At 41.4% G+C, this 20,417-nt stretch overlaps 1 protein-coding gene across 3 annotated transcripts in view; it reads left to right on the plus strand.

Moving 5' to 3' along the window:
• Positions 1-20,417, plus strand: part of Znf521 (zinc finger protein 521) — a 269,597-nt gene that overhangs the window by 95,406 nt on the left and 153,774 nt on the right. For all 3 annotated transcript variants that reach the window (XM_063231828.1, XM_063231826.1, XM_063231827.1), the window contains one exon: positions 16,552-19,904. In XM_063231828.1, coding sequence (XP_063087898.1) covers positions 16,992-19,904 — 2,913 coding nt within the window. In that variant the 5' untranslated portion in view covers positions 16,552-16,991. The remainder of the gene's footprint in view (positions 1-16,551; positions 19,905-20,417) is intronic.

Raw genomic sequence — 20,417 nt, forward strand, 5'->3', positions numbered from 1 at the left:
AGGGAGGGTGGAAGGAAGGGGAATGGGCAGGGAATGGAATCGGGAGGGATTGAAGGATTTGATCTGAGTACGAGGTATACAAATATCCCAGAGTGTTTTAGACAGAGGCCAGCTCCTTCTACTTGCAGGTCCTACTTGGCAGGACTTGGAGAGCAGACTGCCACCCTACTGCTGGCTTCTTGCCACCTTTCATTTCTTCCACAGGCCTCCTAGCTGCAAAGTCAATGTATGGAGCTTAGAGTAAAAAGGGCATGAGTAAGAAAGGCGTGGCCTGATGATGATGTGCCATTGTGAGCTCATCAGTTGTAGTAAATGTATGTATCAGTGAGACAGGAATGTGTTGATGATACAGGGGTGACTGTGCACACAGAGGGCCAGGAATTATACAGAAGTCTCTGTATATTCTGCTTAGTTTTTCTATGAACCTAAAGCTGTTCTTTGAAAAAATGAGCATGAATTTAATAATGCATCTTCTAGGAATTATGCTTTATAAAAAGTATTCATTGATGATCACCAATAAAAGTAATGGAATTCGTAGAATTCTGTTTGAAACAGGCACATTGAGGCCAGATATCTTTGTGTAAATGAGGTAAGTGAAAATTTGATAGGGCAAAGCTAATGAGTTTTTTTAAACCACCAGTTAAAATATGGATAGCCTCCAGCTTATAAATAGTCTTCCAGAAATTTAGTCGATAAGTGGGTCACTTGGAATTCCCATGTATTTTCCTGTGAGACAACGCAAATAAGGCAGGGTTATGTTCTTGAGCTAGCCCATACTTTTTTTTTTAAACATAGAAATTTGTGTAAAAGGGCCACAGAATACAACTATGCAATTTATGAAATGCACAAAAGTCCCTGAAAATGGGGTAAAGAAACAGAAATTCAGTAGCACTTTTAGTCAAACCAGCAGAAAGCACACTTGACAAAATTCTGTAAAGATAATACTTTTTAGAGGGAATTGCCATTTGCAAATCACATAAAGATGCCTCTGGTTTGGGCAGATACAGCAATAAGTTATCTTTTGCTTAGAAGAGCATGGAGTCCTAGACTTTCATGAAGGAAACTAGATTCGCAGTTCTGCAGGGTTCACTACTGAAGCAGGGACCCTAGCCCTTTTTTCCTACCTTTCATGGGAAAAGCGCCATCTCTGCTGCTCTAGAACAGTACCAGTGTGGGAAGCTGAGAAGCTCTGTGAGGGCCGGGAATTTGAACCCATTGGTTTGTGTCCTGTAGGAAGTTGAATGGAGTCTGGGTAGCTTCACTCATCCAGAGGTGAGGGCGGGGGCATCTGCAGAGCTGCAGTGGTATGGGCACAGTTGCTACTAGAACTCGGAATCTTATAGGAATTCTGCTGTTTGAAAGTGAGATGATATAGGTGTGTGTGTGTGTGTGTGTGTGTGTGTGTGTGTGTGTGTGTGTGTGATGTGTCTGCCTATCTGTCCGCCTGCCTGCCTGTCCATGAATGCACAGGCTTAAATATTTTACCTTCTCTGGGGATGTTGAAAACAGGACTCAGGCATTGTCCGGTTCAAAACTGTGGTGGGGTCCCTGGAAGTGTCTCTTGGAGAATGGATGTGATCGATGCGGGGAGAGAAGATTTTGCAGTGCTTTGGTGGACTGCAGTGAGGACAGTCAGAGGTGCTGATGAGCAAGAAGGTAACAGTACTGGGGCTCACCTTTCCACATCATTTAAGGTTTCGCACTTTGAAGCCAATGAGTTTCTGTAGGTAAGCAATAGGTTCTTATCCTAAACCTAAAATTTAAAACGTCTTGAGTCAATATGCTCTGTTTCCATAATTTGGGGGTATTAAGAAAGCCAAAGAAGGACAACTTAGGTCCACAGTTTCCAATTTCGCATTATGGTGGAGTCCTCTAAACTTAAGAAGTCTTGTCTCATTAATTAGAACTTATTTTAATAATTAAAGAAAAAAGTTTTGGAAATACAACACTTGGAGCTCACTTGGATGTGCAATATAGTAACAGCCTTAATCAGTTGAATAATCCACATTAATCAGTCTTGCCTTAAAGTAAAATTATTAATCAGCTTGATGATCTAAGCAATCTTCTGAGGAGATGAATTTGTCTTGGAATTTAAAGAGTGATCATGGAAAAGTTGAGGGAGAGGAAGGGAGAGTGGCATGGAGAAAGCAAGTTCGAGCACAAAGAAAGATACTATTTTCAGTTTTATTTCAGCTATTTTAACAACAGATCTGCTGGTGTAGAATGGCTCTGAGCTTTGATATCTGATTCTACAATTAATTGCCACCTTTCAATTGTGTCCTTTTAGACAGAATGGGAAAAGTCAATATCAACATCTTTCAATCTTTCATTGTTTTCTTGTGAAAGCTAAAAAAATTTCAGGGTGAAAATTTGGGTTTATCCTAAAATTTCCTCTCATTTGGCTCAGCAGATACGAGTTTGAAAACCTCAGAAAAATTGTGTTGAAAGAACCTGCTCGGAAGAGATCATGGGGGTTGGATTCGGTTGATGACACAGACTATTGAGTCCTTACAGAGAATTGTTTGTCTTCCGTTTTTAGATGGCTTTAATTCCTCCAAATTGCTCCTTGAATAATAGGAAAAAGGCAATTTGAATTTCAGTGACAGATTGGACATAACAGGTTGCAACTATTAGGTCTAATTTTACCATACTGAGAAATAAAATTGCCTAAACATAAACATCGATCACTGATGCAGTAAATTAATTTGTACAGAAAAAGTAGTTTAACTGCAGTGCACATTAAACATAGAAAATTTTCAAAATTACTGCTCTCTGAATTAATTTGTACACTTGTTTACTTGTTAAAAGCACGCATAAATTCCCTTTTTTCAAAGGCAGTGTGGGTTTGAATAGAGTAAAACAGAAATATAAAAAGTGGCAACATGGAAGGCACACAAACTGCCGTGAATAAGCAATATTTTTGCTTTCATTTTTGTGTTTAAATGCTATTTAGAATTTGCTTTGTTTTTAAATCTGCATAGGACCACTAGAGATGTGGACACACACATGTACACACTATAGCAAGATGAATGTGGTATTTTAATAGCATTGACTTACCTCTGCTAAGAATTGGAGGTACCCAGTAATTAGAAGAGTTTTGTGGTCTGGTTCCAGGATGAGTTTCAAAGGTTTCCTGGGGCTTAGAACTGTTAACTTTGTATTCATGAACAATCTGAGTCATGGATTTCTTTGTGTTTAACCATTAAAAGGAATCAGTGAACATGTTTTCATTGTTAACGTGTAATTCCATTATGGGGAATGCATGGCAAAGTTTGGATAGTATCTTTTTAGATTGTTCAAACCACCATGGAACCCGAGCTGGCAATGCAGTGCAGTTTGATAATATCTCCTGCCTACAGTTTTCAAGGACAGTGGTTCGATTCAAATACAATTCTGATAAGTGGCAGGTTTTCGTGTCTTTAATGCCTTGACAAGGGCATCACTCTCAGGAGAGGGAGGTGAAACCATTTGGACGAGGATTCTGTCCCTGCTCCTTTGTGCTGACACACTAAGATAATGGACAATTAAGAGAGCCTTCACTGCAGGTGAAAGTATGGGGTTATCACTAATTTAAAGGAGCCCATGGGGTGCTGGGGTAGGAAGGAGATGAGGAGTGGGAATTTCTAAAAGGAATATAAAACACACAGATGAGACGCCTAATAACTGTGCCCATATTGCTCTCTCACACGTGATAATGGAGAGTGATTGGAATGTGCAGTATTTCTTGCTACACTTTTTTCTTTTCAGTGCTCATCGCATTTGACACAGAGTACTGCAGGAAACTTGCCCCATGCTGGCCTGCCTGTGGCCAGTTAGGTGAGTCTAGGTACTAAGGGGATTTGTTTTAGGGAGTCTAGATTTAGACTGGGGCTAGTAGATTGACTCCTGACAGTCTCGGGTAGTGGTTGTGCACCCCACCTAATCTCCAAGGGGCCCCAAACCTCAGAGGATCTGATTCAGTTGCCCTGAGGAGGCAGCCAGTGTTTGTAAAGCTCCTGAGAAAATTCCAATGTGTGTTCAGGGTTGCGGGCCAGCATTACTGAGCTTAAAGTAGAAAATCAAGGTCCTCTATACTCAGGTATCCCAGCAGACCGTCTGATTGTGGAATGCATTAGCATTCTGGCGTGTGTGTTGCTGTGGGAGAAGATGTGTGCTACATATGTTTCTAACAGTTATTTTGTGTTATGTGGATCCTATGGCTTGGCATTAAGGCACTTCCAGCAATGTCTCTTTTTTCTGACTCCTGTCCCTCACCTGCCCCAGTGCTCCTTGAGCTTCTGTATTTTTTTTCCTGGTGCATTCTGGGTGCTTCCGCTCTCTGGGGTATCAGGATAGATAACCAGGAGGTAGGAGTATGAAATGAAGGCCCAGGTGAGGCAAGTGTGCAGTTGCTTTATTTGGGGTCAGTATGCAGCTATGACTTACACTTAGTACCTTAGTCTTTCTGTTCTGGTAGGGATAGGTGTTGTGTCGGCATGTAAATTTGAGGGGAAACATCTCATAGAGCTGAGCCCTAATAAAGGTGAGCTATTCCTGAGTATGTCTAAGCTGAGTACAGAAGAGGTTAACTGATTTCCTTTTGCCTTAAACTAGCATTTGTCTCTAACAGCCCTGAACAACAATAGAGTGCACTGCTTCTGATAATATGGGTTCTCTAGGCCTGAAGAGATGTGTGTGATAAGATAAGATGGCTTGAAAAAAAAGAGAGCTTGAGGGAGAGGGACAAACAGCAGAGGGAGAGGGAAGGTGTGCTCACTGCTTTGACTGCTAAATACCCCCTGGTAGCCAGAGATAAGACACCTTAAGGCCTTAAACAGGATGTAAATGAAGCCAATAAAAAGCATTTGAGATCAAGCCCTTGTTCTGCTCCCCTCCTATTTCCATTCTGACAGCAGAGGGCTTAATTTACTGTGTGTATGGTCTACCACACTTACCTGTGGAACCCAGGACGCGGCAAAGAACAAGGTGCCTATAATTTCTGGAGACATCTGTACTTGAAGCATTTAATCAGCAATTCTAGCCTTGTCTTCGCCAGTGAGAAGAGAAAGTATCACAGATTATAGGAAGCTCCCTTCTCCTTTCCTCACTTCCTGCTCCAGAGAGTTATTTGCTTTGTGTTTAGTTTTATGGTAACTTTCTTGCTTTGTCAAAGTGGAGAGTAGGGTGGGCTACCTTGGGCAGTACATTGATATTTCTCACCAAGCTAATGCAGCTTGAAAGTAGACATCAGAAAAAGTTTCAGATGTAGACTTTTAGTGACAGTTCTCCCCATGACAGATGGTGTATAGGACAATGGCTGCATCATACTGCCTAGTCATGTAGGAGGCTATGTAAGGTCACTCTGGTGTTTGCACAGTGATTTAGCTGCCTGAGAATGCAATCCCTATCTTTAGGCAAGAGGTATGATGGGGCTGTTTCATTCAGAACTGTGTGCCCTAATCACATAAGGCTGAGCTTTATGTACATGAAACTTTGTAAGTCTTACCAGAATCACTGAACATTATACTGCCAAGATTTGAAGCATGGCATTGTACTGAGAGTGAGAAGGGGTAACTGAAAGGATGAGGAAGGAAATGAGAGAATGGTTTTGCTTTCTTGCCGTTTAAACTGTGCAATGTTGCCATTCAATAAGAGAGAAAAAGCCTTCCATCAAAATGTTCTAATATGCAACAGCAAATGTGCAAAGACAACAGCGCTATACAGCATACTCTAAAGGATTTAGATGTGATTCTGTAGAATGAACCAAGTCTGCAGTAGTTCTCAAATTTCTACGTGCAGGTGAAGACTCAGGAAAGTTCCCAGAGCATCAGAGTCAGTAAGCCTGGGAAGCAGCAGTCCCGACAGCAGGGCTGCCTGTGGGTGATGGATTACACCAGCAAAGCGGTGCTGGGTTGCCTGGTTGAGACAGAGGGTCACCTTTTGGTGCCACAGGAGCTGCAGTGATGATTGTGGAAGGGTAGCCTAAGGGGTAGATGAGAAGGATTATTTTTGTACCTTATCATGATGAATGATCAGGAGTGTGTCCCTAGAGGCAAGAGCATGGCAAGGGCAACGCTGATGTGCCAGTTGGAGCCTATGTTGTCTTCTGCTTTTGTGTGTTGGTACCTGATTCCACCATCCCACTCCACTCAAGTGGAGAAGATGGGTGAGAGGAAGGTGATCATCTGTGTTGGAGAGAACTGGGGAGAGTGTGTGTGTGTGTGTGTGTGTGTGTGTGTGTGTGTGTGATCCGTAGCCAGAAATGATGCATCTGAGATAGACTGTTAGAGATGTAGGTTCATAGGATTGTTAGGTGATTTTACTTTCTTCTATACATGCCTGAATTCCAATGTGCATTAGACTGAATTCATTTTTCAATATGAAAAATGACACTTTTAAGAAAAGAATAATGAGAATGTTAAATGCGATTTAAGTTTATTATTTAATCCTAAAACCTAGATGCCTCACCACTTGACTTGTTTTGGTATGGTAGTGGTTTTAATAGGGAAGGGCCAGGGAAGTGTGGGCTTGGAGAGTTCCTGGCGCACAGAGACAAGGTGCTCCCCTGGGTGACGGAGATTTGGGCCATCACTTCCTGGTGGTGGTGTAGGATGGTACCTTGGTGCTCAAGCTTGTTGAGCTATCTGTTAATCTGTAACAGAACTTTCACCCCTGTAGGTGAAGGAGTCTCACAGATCTCAAGTCTTCTGTTCTCTATGTCTGAAAAGTTAGGAGGTGATAGTCTTCTCTTTCTTTTTCCTGTGTAGCCTCCAAGCAAATTCATTCATTTCTTTCCTTCTCTCCCTCAAAAGCGATCCAGAGGTCTGAACAGTTTATGCCAGACAGCATCAGCTCATCTTTAAAGGAAAGAGTCAATCAAGATCAGGCTAGGAGTAAGTAAAATTCTAACCAGCCCTTTGGTACCAACAGCGTGTGGTCAAATGAGATCCCAGAACTTGGCTAGTGGGTTTTAAGTCTTTGAAGCTTAGAAACATGCTTTTCTTGGGGATCATAACAATGAGTGTTGATTCTATACAGATGTGTATTGTTATCTGCATCCCCTTTTACAAAGGCAAAAACATTGCTGGACAAGTCTTAAGGAAATTTATCTAAAATTAATGTGTCTCACATGTGGAATACAAAGGTATGTATTAAGTTCCTTATTCTTTGCCTAGAATTTCTCAATTTATTCTTATTTAAATTGTATTTAACATATTTCAGCTTCGGTGGGTTTTAGTGCACTCTGCTGTCGTTGTATGCATTGGTGCCAGAGGGCCAGGTGTCAGCACGCCGTCATACAAGCAGCACAGATGGGGTCTTCTGCCACCCCCTGACTCCAGCCAGCCTCATTACCTGGCTTGGCACTGTGGTCACACTGCCTTGCTTTCTCTTCCTGTGCATTGATTCGGTATTTTAAAATGATCTTACAGGTAGGCAAAAATGAAAGGCTGTTGTCTGAAGTTATTCTGAGGATTTTGAGCTCTATCTCAGTATTGGGATACTTGGCAAGGCCTTTGATCCACTTTGTATATGTATATATATATATATATATATATATATATATAAATTTTTAAAAAATGATTTCGTGTGTGTATGTGTTTGTGTAAAGAGAGTATCACAAGTGTTCCCATAAAGATATGTTTCACTAAAACATGATTACACAACAGACAATTACCCAGATAAGTGGCAAATAACTATGATTAACACTTTTGTAATGAGAAGTACATAAACTGTTTGAAAAACTAATTTGGCATAAAGCATCTTGTCTATTCTGAACTCTTACTCAACTGTGAATAAAAAAAAGAAAAAACCTCACATATACACACAGTGTACTCAAATTTAGATTGGTACTGGCTCTCATAAAAAGAAAAATCACTAAGGACATTCCAAAAAACTAAAGGATGGAATGAACTGGTTTGGATTTTAATTTCCTAATCATTCTAAGGTAGAGAGTCTAGGAAAAAATTTTAATTTAAAAACAAAAGGGTACCTGAAAAAACCATGAAATTGACCATCAGGCTTATTTTTAGAATAGTTTCTCTCATATTTGGTTAATTTGGGTAAGTTGCAGTAAAATCTGTTTATAAAAGTTTTATATGTTATCTGCATAGATATTTTTCTATATCCTCTCAATAAAGTTATTTTTATAACATAATTTTGTCCTTTGCAGTTCATATGGTAATTTCGCAAACATTGTCTGACCTGAAATGAACACTTTACATCATTTGAGTTACCTGGGGTCTCTTCTCACTTTTCAACTTTAGTATTACTCTGTTAATGTGAAAGCTAAATGATTTTGTTGAAAAAACTGGAACAATTTTATTCCATGAAGATGCACTAGAGATTGGCCGTACTGCAGACCGCTTCTTATGCACAAACGTCAGAGTCTCGCATCTCTGAATGCTTTTTGATGCTATGATGGCATATAATTTCCCCATAAAATGCAGAAAAGTAAGTAGAACACAAAGTATACTGGCCATTTGATTCCCACCCCATCCCCTGCTTGTCCACCTGTGTGAGTCAGTCTATGCCTTAGTAAAATTTAAGATGATTACTGACAGAAACTGTAAGCATTCCTGTCCCATATTAGACACATGGAGGTCAAAATCAAGAACATGAAGGCCAGTAGAATTACAATAGCACACGGATCATTGTAGTAACGCACCCCTGTCTATGTAACAGCTTTTTCTACTTTAGCAAACTGTATTTATCACTTTACTACACAATGAACCCACAGGGGGTGCTAATTGTTCATTAATTAAATTTTAGCCTTTCAACACTTTTGTATTCTCCAGTGGGCTTGTCTGCAGTGAAGTATATAGCTTGGGCTTTTTAAATCGCTGAAAATTCAAGGTGGCTTTCCTGCTGCCATGGCTACTCTGCAGGTGAAATAAACACATTGCAGGACTATTACGATTCCTTGTGACCCATACTTTTCCAGCTTTGGACCAAAGATTTCATGTTGGAAAAATACTCCGCGAAGTGTAGTTTAACATGACAAAATATTCTGTGACACCAGATGCCACAGAATACTTTGATTTCTTTGTTAGAAAATTCTGTTGGTTTATAGCGAGTCTTCAAGAAAACTATTAACGTGGGGGAATGAACTTTCAGGGATCTGTCATTCCCTAATGAAGCCATTGCAACTTGGTTTTTGTAGAGGAACAATCCTCTTTATTGTTTCCCTGGTGAAAAGTTAATTTTAAAATCACTAATGATGAACCTGATGGCACCATGCAATTTCCTGAGTATTTTCCAAAGGAGGTGGCTGGATCTTCAAAGCAGGTGATACAGACACTTCACACTACTGCAAGGGATTTTGAAGCAAAACAGAATTTGCCTCCAGAAATTTCTAAATCAGCAAAGTAGTAAGTTACGGGGTGGTGTTGTCATTGTGGAATGTCTGCAAGGCTTGGAATGCAGGCGATTCTGTTGCAGGGATTTTATTCTAGTAATGACTTAATCATGACTTGCCAGTGTGTGTGATTGTTAAAGAATGAGAGGCTATGCATTAATTTTCCAGATATCTGCTGGTAGCATTTGGAAGATTTCTTTTGTATTTTTGTTTATTTTTGTCTGTTTTTAAACATTTGAAATTATTGGAATCTCAACATGAAAAAAGCAACAACTAAATAAGAGTTAATTTTTCTTCCTTTGTTCTCTTGTCTTACCAGTTTAACTTAGGATATTTTTATATTTTTGTAATTCAGGAAAATTTTTCATACAATGTCGTGTTTGATTCCTATGATACTGCCTTCTAGGGAGGCTGGAGTTTTTCTGCTATTGTAGACAAGAAAACAAGAATTTAATAACTTCTAGAGTTCACTGTCACCTGAATACATGCGTACTAGGTGCTTAATGAATGTTAGTTTAATAAATGAGTGAACAAAATACACAATGAATAACTGCTTCAGAAATCCTTTGTGGTACAAGGTGATATAGAAACACAAGAGTACGTAGTAAATAACACCGGCTTCTTGATTACAATTAGAGGGATACAAAGTAGAGATGCAGGAGATCTACTCTGGTAATGTCTGTCGTTAGTAGAAGGAAAGATAAACATACTAAGCTGCTGAGAACAGGCTCAGTCTCAGCACTGTAAACAGATATGTGGTGCATGGTTGCCTATTGCAGAACTGGAAGGGCTTGGTACTTATCATTAGTTGTATATATTTTGAAGGCCAAAGATAGAAAAAGCCCATCTCATTCCCCTGTGGTTGGAAGCCACTTTTCCTTCTGTCTGGTTTCAGAAACACAATGTCTTGATTTCCAACGTGAGAGATGAGGAGTCAGCCTCTTCCTCTGATTGGAGAGGTGGAGTTAAGTGTGAACTGCTTAAAAATGCAGTGTTTTCTGTTTAATTTGGCTGCAGAAGATGGAATTCACTGAGCTCCGTCTGTTCCAATGAACTTTAAGCAACAGCAAGCAAAACATTTGTTCTCCTCAACGCGCACACGATGCAAATGCTTGGGTCTGTGAGAGACAGCTTGTGTGGAGCGCCCAGGATTACGTAAACAGAGCAGAGTGTGGTGACCACGTCTCATTGCCGCAGGTGGTTCATCTCGAGTGTTAGAGGGTTGTTGGGGGAAAGTGAGTCTGTTTCTTTTTCTTAGGGAGTATTAAAAAGAAAGAAAAAATTAATCTCTGAGCTCTGATATCTGGAATTCATCTTAAGACTACATTTTTAAAAATGTGCATGGCCAATTCCAGAACCCACAGCTGCTGTCATTAGGGTCGCCCACCCTTTTCCCCATAACCTAACTGCTAATGTATTTCATTGGTCCTCCCAGAACAATTGGGAATACTACAGAATTTAGAGGCACCTGTGAATGATGAATAATTTTAAAATTCCCATTTCTCTTTTCAATGCTCAGTATGGAGTACTCATTTTTAGGCAGTTAAATGAGCTTATATGATAAAGGAAGAATTGAATAGAGTTGTTGATGTAAAAAGAAAAAGTCACCAACCACAAAAAGAAGCATGAAAGTTAAATATTAGTAGAGTGGTAGTTTTTCCAAACCTGTTAGCATTTCTATTGAGGGCGAAGGGATGCAATCATGAGCATGCATCATGATTGGTTTAGGATAACTTTATCCTTCAACAGGTTAATCCTTGCTGTAAAAATAGTATTGTGTAATTTGTTCAGATGGTTTTGAATTTGACAGTGAAAACTTGTCCGCGTGATGGCCCTGTGGTACCCTTGTTACCTTTATCTGTTCAACCCGCATTTCAAAGCATCTTTCTCTTTAGCACTGAAGAAGCACTTCTCTCCACATTTGTGCACACTGTGTGTCTCCCTCAGGATTCTCAGCTTATGTTAAGGTGGTTCAGGTAGCTAATGAATGAAAACAGTGTTGTGACCTCTATTCAGTAAAAAGGTTCACAACTGCTCCAGTAGCCTGTTGGCAGAAATAAAGAATCATCTAAGGAAAGGAGGGGAAACCTGCAAATTTATTTTGGTCTTGTGTTTTAACCTAACGTTTGCCACTTTAAAAAATAATCCACTAAATTAACTTCTTATGATGTTAAATAATACAATGATTGTATTGCTGGTGTTTTAAGGGGAAGAGAGGTAATTTCAAAATTATATACTTGGCTTCAGAATTACCAAGAAGCATACTTATTCCAAGGTTACCTGTCTGTAAAGACCCAAGATTATATCTTATGTATGATAATTTAAAACTTGGAACATAGTCAGCATGGATTTATGGTCCATTAATTTTAGATATTACCAACTATTTGTATTTTATTTTCTCACTGGCTGTACATACCACTGTGACTGCTTAAGGCGCTATAGATTTCCTTTGGGCCAGTCTTTAAAGCTGATATTCCAGGGGTTCCATTAGAAGAAAGAAAATATTAAAATGTGTTTATACTGTATACATAGACGCTTGCACATGGAAACTGAAATGCATGCAACACATATAAATCTTTTTATTTACATATGCAGCTTTTCTTCTAGCCATGATAAGATGCCCTAGAAACATTCACTAATCTTTGTAACACCCAAGAGGGTAAGTAGGGAGAATAATTATCTTCATATTGCAGATGAAATACCGAGGTAGGGGCAGATTAAATGACTTGGCCAGGTCACTCACCAAGTCAGTTATAAAGCTAGAAATAAAACTCCAGACTCTTGACTTTTAGTTCTTATCCCGAGTCGTGGTTCTCCCATACAAGATGATCCTGATTCTTGGTCCCTGTGTGTCTGTTCTATACTAGAATGTAGAAAAGTGGCCACAATGGGAATCCTGGCCCTGGCAGGTGTGAGCTTGCTGTGTAGCATTTGGACACACGTGGTGCTGATTCCCCAAAGACCAGTTAAGATATTGCTCTGCTGCTATGGGAATGAAAGGATGTCACCAAGCCAGGCTTTTGTCCACTCTGCCCTGCGAAGATCCACGTGTATTGGAAATCTCTAGAACTTCAGAGATTCAGATCATTTCCTTACATCCCAAGTGACTCAATTCACTTTTTTACTTTGGTTTCTCCTTAATAACTGCAAGTTACCCCTATTGTTGGAATCCACAGTGAAAAAGGCTCAGTCTCTGTCCTCAAGAAGTGTAGACCTTGCACTAATTAAGACTTGCTTTATTTAACAGTATAAACATGTGCATTCCTCCTACCCCTCCTGCACATGTCCTCTTTCTCCTTCCTTCACCTTATTATTTTTTATTGAGACTTGGAAGCCAACGAGTGGGGCAGGTTCTTGCCATTGCTCTTTCACAGGGGCAGGATACACACATTCTCTGCGGTCTCCTTTTGATGAGTGTGCTCGCCAGGCCATCAGCAGTAGCCAGGATAAAATCAGCTCCAGTCTTTACTTACTCTTCCCCAGGGTGGCACACGAAGGACTGGTGGCTCAATCACAAAGGTACTTTGTGCTCTGGTCCCTTTTTCAGTGCAGTAAGTCTGAAGATGACTTCACTTTTCTGTTAGTGAACACTTTCCCCCATAAATATGACAGAACAGGTGGTGCTCTGCTGCTAACTGCATTTCCAGCTGTCCTCCTCCGACCAGACCAGCAAAATCTGTTGTTCCTTCCTTGCAGGCAGACTGGAGAGCCGTGGAGCCTGAGATGGAGGTCTTCCTTGCAGAATAAGGCCTATTCGATGCCAGAAGATGGTCAGGAAAGCCTGGCTGGCTAACAAAGACAGGCCTTCAGCGGCTGGGTGTAGTTCCAGTTCTGCATCCCCTTTGGCAAGAGCACAGAGGCTGCTGCACTGTGGCCAGCCAGCAAAATTAGGAAATAAGGACCTCTTTTATTTACTCAGGCTGCTGAATCATGGGCATTCCTGTCTGCTTGGAGAAAAGTCAGGCGGCTCTACTTTCCATGGAAAGTCTCAGGAGTGCTTGAGACTTTCATCTCCGAGTGTTCACACACTTGTTTTAATGTGCTTTATGGAAATGGTGAAACTCAGCAAGTACAGTCGCTGTAGAAAAACATCTGCACTAGCTATGCACACACATTTGCATCTTTAAATAGACTTTTAGGCCACAAAGCCGGTTTTTAGCAAAGTTGGGTTTTTTGTTTGTTTGTTTGTTTTTGTTTTTGTTTTGCCTGTAAGAGCTATACTTCTCTGAAAGTCTGTGAGTATGAAGCAATTGATTCCAAAAATTAAAATTTAACATGGACATGCTAAGTAGTTTACATTGAAATGCAAAAAACTTGCCATAACACAGAAAGTTCCTCCAAGCAGCACTTAGTGAGCGCCAACGGGGGAAAAAGTTCAAGTTGATTCTGAAAATGAAGCTGAAAGAAGCCTCCATAGATTCTTTCATGTGTAGAAAATCGAAATTGTTTAATCTATGTCGGTTATTTAAGCATGGTTTGTATTTTGACTGCCAACAAGCTTAAGTCATGAGGATGGGTAACTTCCAAAGACTTAGGCATGTTTGAGTGATTGTTGACAAAAACACCACCACTGTACAGATCCTCAGAGGGAGGGTTGATGCCCAGAGAATGCGTGGACCAAGATTTCTGGGAGTCTGTAAGTGAGTTCCTTCTGTGTCCTTGGATTATGGTGACAAAGGGCGGGAAAAAAAGCAGCTTTCTTGAACACCAGTTACAAATCTGATCCTAATGGCCAGTTCACTTGACATGTCAATTGCAATTTACAGGCTAAAGAGAACAATTATATAATAGGCATCATTAAGCCTGGACCACAGACAAGAACCTGATTTAAACATAGTGTCAGGGATCACACAGTTTTTATAAGGGCCCATTGCTCTATAATTCCTTTTACATTTATACAATAATATATCAAGCCTGGACACATCTACAATTGAATGATAAATTCAGTTTCTAAATTTTCAACCTCAGTAGTTATTTCCTCCCAGTCTAGTTACATGACAAATTTTGATTCACTGCTTTTCCCCAAATGTACAAATGAGATGATGTGTTTGAAAATATTTTTAAATGAAACAGCAGGATTTAAGTGTAAACGATAAATGTGAAATGTGGTAAGTTTTTATCTAGAAGGCTGAGCAGATTTAGCAAATAGTAATTTTTTCAATTAGAGGAAATATCAGAATCATAACTGGCTACAGGGAAACCAACTTTTAGGTGACTTGATGCTTCTTTTTAAGGGGAAAAATAAATCCTTATGGGGGTATTTTGGTTTTAGGATTTTTTTAAAGTTATCTTTCTGTGTATTTGGTGGTAAGTTCAATTTATCTGCATATGGTCTCGATGTGTTCCCTTAAAATATAAATCTCACCTGTAATGCTCAAGCCCCTTTTGAGGTTGGAAGCCTGCAGGGTTATGGAGTCCTCTAAATGAGGATGCAAAATCATGCGGTTTTCCACTTGTATGGCGGAGCTTTGTTGCAGTGGGCAGGGATCCAGCAGTGGTGTTTGGTTGTTTTCTCAGGGTGAGAGGGTTGCCATCTGGCATTGATAGTGAGATGGTGTTGTCATCAGTTTCTAGATGCAGGAAAGGAATGATTCTCATCTGTTTCCTGTGGATAAGGAAGAGGCCGACAATCTAGTAAAATCTTGTTACCTTAAAGAAAGCAGACATGGAATTCGTTTCATAATGCTTGCCGGTTTCTGCTTTTATGTTTATCACTTAGCTTGGAAGTGAACTTCAGCATTGAAAAATTTAAACTTTCTTGAGCATACGCTCATTAGTGGCTATTAAAATATTGTTCTAATGGTAACCGTATTCTCATCAGCCCTCCTGCAGGATCCTTACTTTTCTGTTTTTATGAAAAGTCTTGTTCTTTTGAAGGGTGAATGCTTTTAAATTTTCTTCAGATTTTGAATGATAGAGTGTTCTGAAAGCAAAGAAACAGCTTGGTATGTAGCTCAGTGGCACAGGGCCTGCCAGGTAAATGCAAGGTCCTGCGTTCAATTTTTGATACCAAAAAGAAAGAAAGAGAAGAAAAGAAGAGGTTTCACAGCTTTTGAGAAGCTCTTGTTTTATACTTGGATGTTAGAAAAGCAACAGAAATCAGAGTGCACATTTGCTAAGGACAGAGTTTTATAAAAAAAAAAAAACAACACCTAAAATAAATATAAGGTAGAGTTCCTTTATGGTAAACTTGCTAAGTTTATATCTGGCTCACATTTTTGTTTGTCTTCTCTTTGTTACTCATAAATCCTTCAGCATTTACCATCATCATTTATCACTTTTCCTGTTTCCAGTTTTTCACAAGTTGCTTTGTCTCTGCTCACCTCAAAGTGCAGGTCCTGTTTAGCTAAGGAAGTTCAGGCCGCTGAAGCTTTTTGCAAAAGGAAGAAATGGTAGGCCACCTCTTGAACTTTCCAAACAAAATACACTATAAAATCTGGCCCTGGTGAAACTCTCATTTTTTTTCTTGATCCTGGCTGATCCTAGCTACATGTAATATCTAGCAGTACCCTTCTAACATTTAATAATCCATTTTCTGGCCTATGATGTTCGAATCTTTCAGTTATTGAAGAAATCCTGGTTGTCTTTATTACACAAGACATAATTATTATTGTGTTTTCTGTCTTCTTTCGTGTGCTTACTTTTTAATACTTTTTTGGTGAAAGCAATAAGGTCTGTATCAATAAGAACTCCATAAAAGATCTTGGTCTTCAGAATTGTCTTTTTATAGAAAAACAAGGAAAATGCAGGGGGAATTTTTTATTAAATATTAGGCATCTGGGTTGACTGCGTTAATTTTAAATCATTCCTGTAATATTTCCTCTTTTCATTTGGTTCTTCAGATGCTCACATAATATGCAAATCATTTTAGAATGAATACAAAAGGAACATTAAATATATTAGAATCTGCATTTTAATAAAATTGTCAATGTGTAATATATATCTTGCTTCTAAGAATGATAAAAAGTAATAAAAGGGTAATTTAGACATAGAAATATTTAATATCTCTTTTATATTTTACCACCCAGTAAAAAGTAAATGTAGAATAAAAGCTTTGGGCTCAGGTTTGAAAATATTTCACTCAAATATCCTGTCCTTTTTTTTCCTCATGAAAGGCTCAAGATGAAGCGGCCGTGTGTGCTTGTGCCATAACATGGTAGTCTTGCTCCTGAGTTCCTGACATTGGCAGTGAAACATCTCCTTACTTCTCCTTGCAGATGGCGTGGATGTTGAAGATGATCCCACCTGCTCCTGGCCAGCCTCCTCACCTTCTAGCAAGGACCAGACTTCACCCAGCCATGGAGAAGGTTGTGATTTTGGAGAGGAAGAAGGTGGCCCTGGACTGCCATACCCGTGTCAGTTCTGTGACAAGTCCTTTAGCCGCCTCAGCTACCTAAAGCACCATGAGCAGAGTCACAGTGACAAACTGCCTTTCAAGTGCACCTACTGCAGTCGGCTGTTCAAACACAAGCGGAGCCGAGATCGCCACATAAAGCTGCACACCGGGGACAAGAAGTACCACTGCAGTGAATGTGATGCTGCGTTCTCCAGAAGTGATCACTTGAAGATCCACTTAAAGACTCACACATCCAACAAGCCATATAAATGTGCCATTTGTCGCCGTGGGTTCCTGTCCTCTAGCTCCTTACATGGACACATGCAGGTTCACGAGCGGAACAAGGACGGCTCCCAGTCTGGCTCCAGGATGGAGGACTGGAAGATGAAGGACACTCAGAAGTGCAGTCAGTGTGAGGAAGGCTTTGACTTCCCAGAAGACCTCCAGAAACACATTGCAGAGTGTCACCCCGAATGCTCCCCGAACGAGGACCGCGCGGCCCTCCAGTGTGTCTACTGCCACGAGCTTTTTGTCGAGGAGACATCCCTCATGAACCACATGGAGCAGGTGCACGGGGGTGAGAAGAAGAACTCGTGCAGCATCTGTTCTGAGAGTTTCCACACAGTTGAGGAACTTTACAGCCACATGGACAGTCACCAGCAACCAGAGTCCTGCAATCATAGCAACAGCCCTTCCCTGGTCACGGTGGGCTACACGTCTGTGTCCAGCACGACTCCAGATTCCAACCTCTCAGTGGACAGCTCAACCATGGTGGAGACTGCCCCGCCAATCCCAAAGAGCCGAGGGAGAAAGAGGGCTGCTCAGCAAACCCCCGACATGACTGGTCCCTCGGGTAAACAGCCGAAAGTCACGTACAGCTGTATTTACTGCAACAAGCAGTTGTTTTCGAGTCTTGCAGTTTTGCAGATTCACCTGAAAACTATGCATTTAGATAAGCCAGAACAGGCCCATATCTGTCAGTATTGCTTGGAGGTCTTGCCCTCACTCTATAACCTAAATGAACATCTAAAGCAAGTGCATGAAGCTCAGGACCCTGGCCTGATTGTTTCTGCCATGCCTGCCATAGTTTACCAGTGCAACTTCTGTTCTGAAGTTGTCAATGACCTCAACACCCTCCAGGAGCACATCCGATGTTCTCATGGATTTGCAAACCCTGCGGCTAAGGAGAGTAATGCGTTCTTTTGTCCCCATTGCTATATGGGGTTTCTCACTGACTCTTCCCTTGAAGAGCATATAAGACAGGTTCATTGTGACCTCAGTGGCTCTCGCTTTGGGTCTCCAGTGCTTGGGACTCCAAAAGAACCAGTCGTAGAAGTCTATTCCTGTTCCTATTGTACAAATTCACCAATATTCAACAGTGTTCTTAAACTGAACAAGCATATCAAAGAGAATCATAAAAACATTCCCTTGGCCCTGAATTATATTCACAACGGGAAGAAATCCCGGGCCTTGAGCCCTCTGTCCCCTGTGGCCATTGAGCAGACATCTCTTAAGATGATGCAGGCAGTAGGGGGCGCACCTGCACGTCCGGCTGGAGAGTATATCTGTAATCAGTGTGGTGCTAAGTACACGTCCTTAGACAGCTTTCAGACTCACCTAAAAACTCATCTCGACACTGTGCTGCCAAAATTGACCTGTCCTCAGTGCAACAAGGAATTCCCCAACCAAGAATCCCTGCTGAAGCATGTGACCATTCATTTTATGATCACCTCGACCTATTACATCTGTGAGAGCTGTGACAAGCAGTTCACATCCGTGGATGACCTTCAGAAACACCTGCTGGACATGCATACCTTTGTCTTCTTCCGCTGCACACTCTGCCAAGAAGTTTTTGACTCAAAAGTCTCCATTCAGCTGCACTTGGCTGTGAAGCACAGTAATGAGAAGAAAGTCTACCGGTGCACATCCTGCAACTGGGACTTTCGCAACGAGACTGACTTGCAGCTCCATGTGAAGCACAATCACCTGGAAAACCAAGGCAAGGTGCACAAGTGCATCTTCTGTGGTGAGTCCTTTGGCACTGAGGTGGAGCTCCAGTGTCACATCACCACCCACAGCAAGAAGTACAACTGTAAGTTCTGCAGCAAAGCCTTCCATGCCATCATTTTGCTAGAGAAACATTTGCGGGAGAAGCATTGTGTGTTTGAGACCAAGGCACCCAACTGTGGGACAAATGGAGCCTCAGAGCAGGTACAGAAAGAGGAAGTGGAGCTGCAGACCTTGCTGACTAACAGCCAGGAGTCACATAACAGTCACGACGGAAGTGAAGAAGACGTAGACAGCTCTGAGCCTATGTATGGGTGCGACATCTGTGGGGCTGCCTACACCATGGAAACCCTGTTGCAGAATCACCAGCTTCGGGATCACAACATCAGGCCCGGAGAAAGTGCCATTGTGAAAAAGAAAGCTGAGCTTATTAAGGGGAATTATAAGTGTAACGTGTGTTCTAGAACCTTCTTTTCTGAAAATGGCCTCCGTGAACACATGCAGACCCACCTAGGCCCTGTCAAACACTACATGTGTCCCATTTGTGGGGAGCGGTTTCCTTCCCTTTTAACTCTTACTGAACACAAGGTCACGCACAGTAAGAGCCTTGATACTGGAAACTGCCGGATTTGCAAGATGCCTCTCCAGAGCGAAGAGGAGTTTTTGGAGCATTGCCAAATGCACCCCGACTTGAGGAATTCCCTGACGGGGTTTCGCTGTGTGGTGTGCATGCAAACTGTGACCTCTACCTTGGAACTCAAAATCCATGGGACATTCCACATGCAAAAGACGGGGAACGGGTCTGCTGTTCAGGCCACCGGACGTGGCCAGCACGTCCAAAAACTGTATAAGTGTGCATCTTGCCTCAAAGAATTCCGTTCCAAACAAGATCTGGTAAAACTTGACATCAACGGCCTGCCATATGGTCTATGTGCTGGCTGCGTGAATCTCAGTAAGAGTAGTAGCCCAGGAATCAGCCTCCCGCCCAGCACGAATAGACCGGGTTTGGGCCAGAATGAGAATCTGAGTGCCATGGAGGGCAAAGGCAAGACAGGGGCACTGAAGACGCGCTGCTCCAGCTGCAATGTGAAGTTTGAGTCTGAAAGTGAACTGCAGAACCACATCCAGACCGTGCACCGAGAGCTCGTACCAGATGGCAACAGCACACAGTTGAAAACGCCCCAAGTGTCGCCCATGCCCAGAATCAGCCCCTCTCAGTCGGATGAGGTAACTTGCCTTTCTAACATTTGCTCTCTAACCTCAAGAAATTGTGTGTCCCCTGCCCGCCCCGCTCCCTTTTTTTTGTTAGCACTTTCCCCAGCCTTCCTTATGGTCACGTGCCAAGGGATGCTTGATGGGAAAAGCAGTGTTTCTTTTTCCCCCACAGCCATTAGCTAGCAATTACTTCCTCCTTGATAAGCAGCGTTTTGGCTTGAATGGTGCAAAATAGGACCAATTCCAGTCTCCCTAGGATATTGTCTTCTCTGTGACTGAAGAGACCAGCACTCATGCCAACACCACTGAGACCTGGAATCTCAGCGTAGCTTCACCGAGAGTTGAAATCCCCAGCTATGACTTGTGTATATGGCAGAGAGATAATGACACAAAAGTAAGATAGTGTGAGCCAACAGGCTGGCTTGGAGTAAATTAAAAAGAATATACGTATATATTGGTGGATAACTAATTGGGTTGGAGTGGCTTTTTAATTCCATGTTGTCAACACTTATTATTTTTCTTTGT

This window comes from Cavia porcellus, unplaced genomic scaffold, assembly GCF_034190915.1.
Source record: "Cavia porcellus strain 051 isolate PalLab524CR breed Dunkin Hartley unplaced genomic scaffold, mCavPor4.1 scaffold_20, whole genome shotgun sequence".
NCBI lineage: Eukaryota > Metazoa > Chordata > Mammalia > Rodentia > Caviidae > Cavia > Cavia porcellus.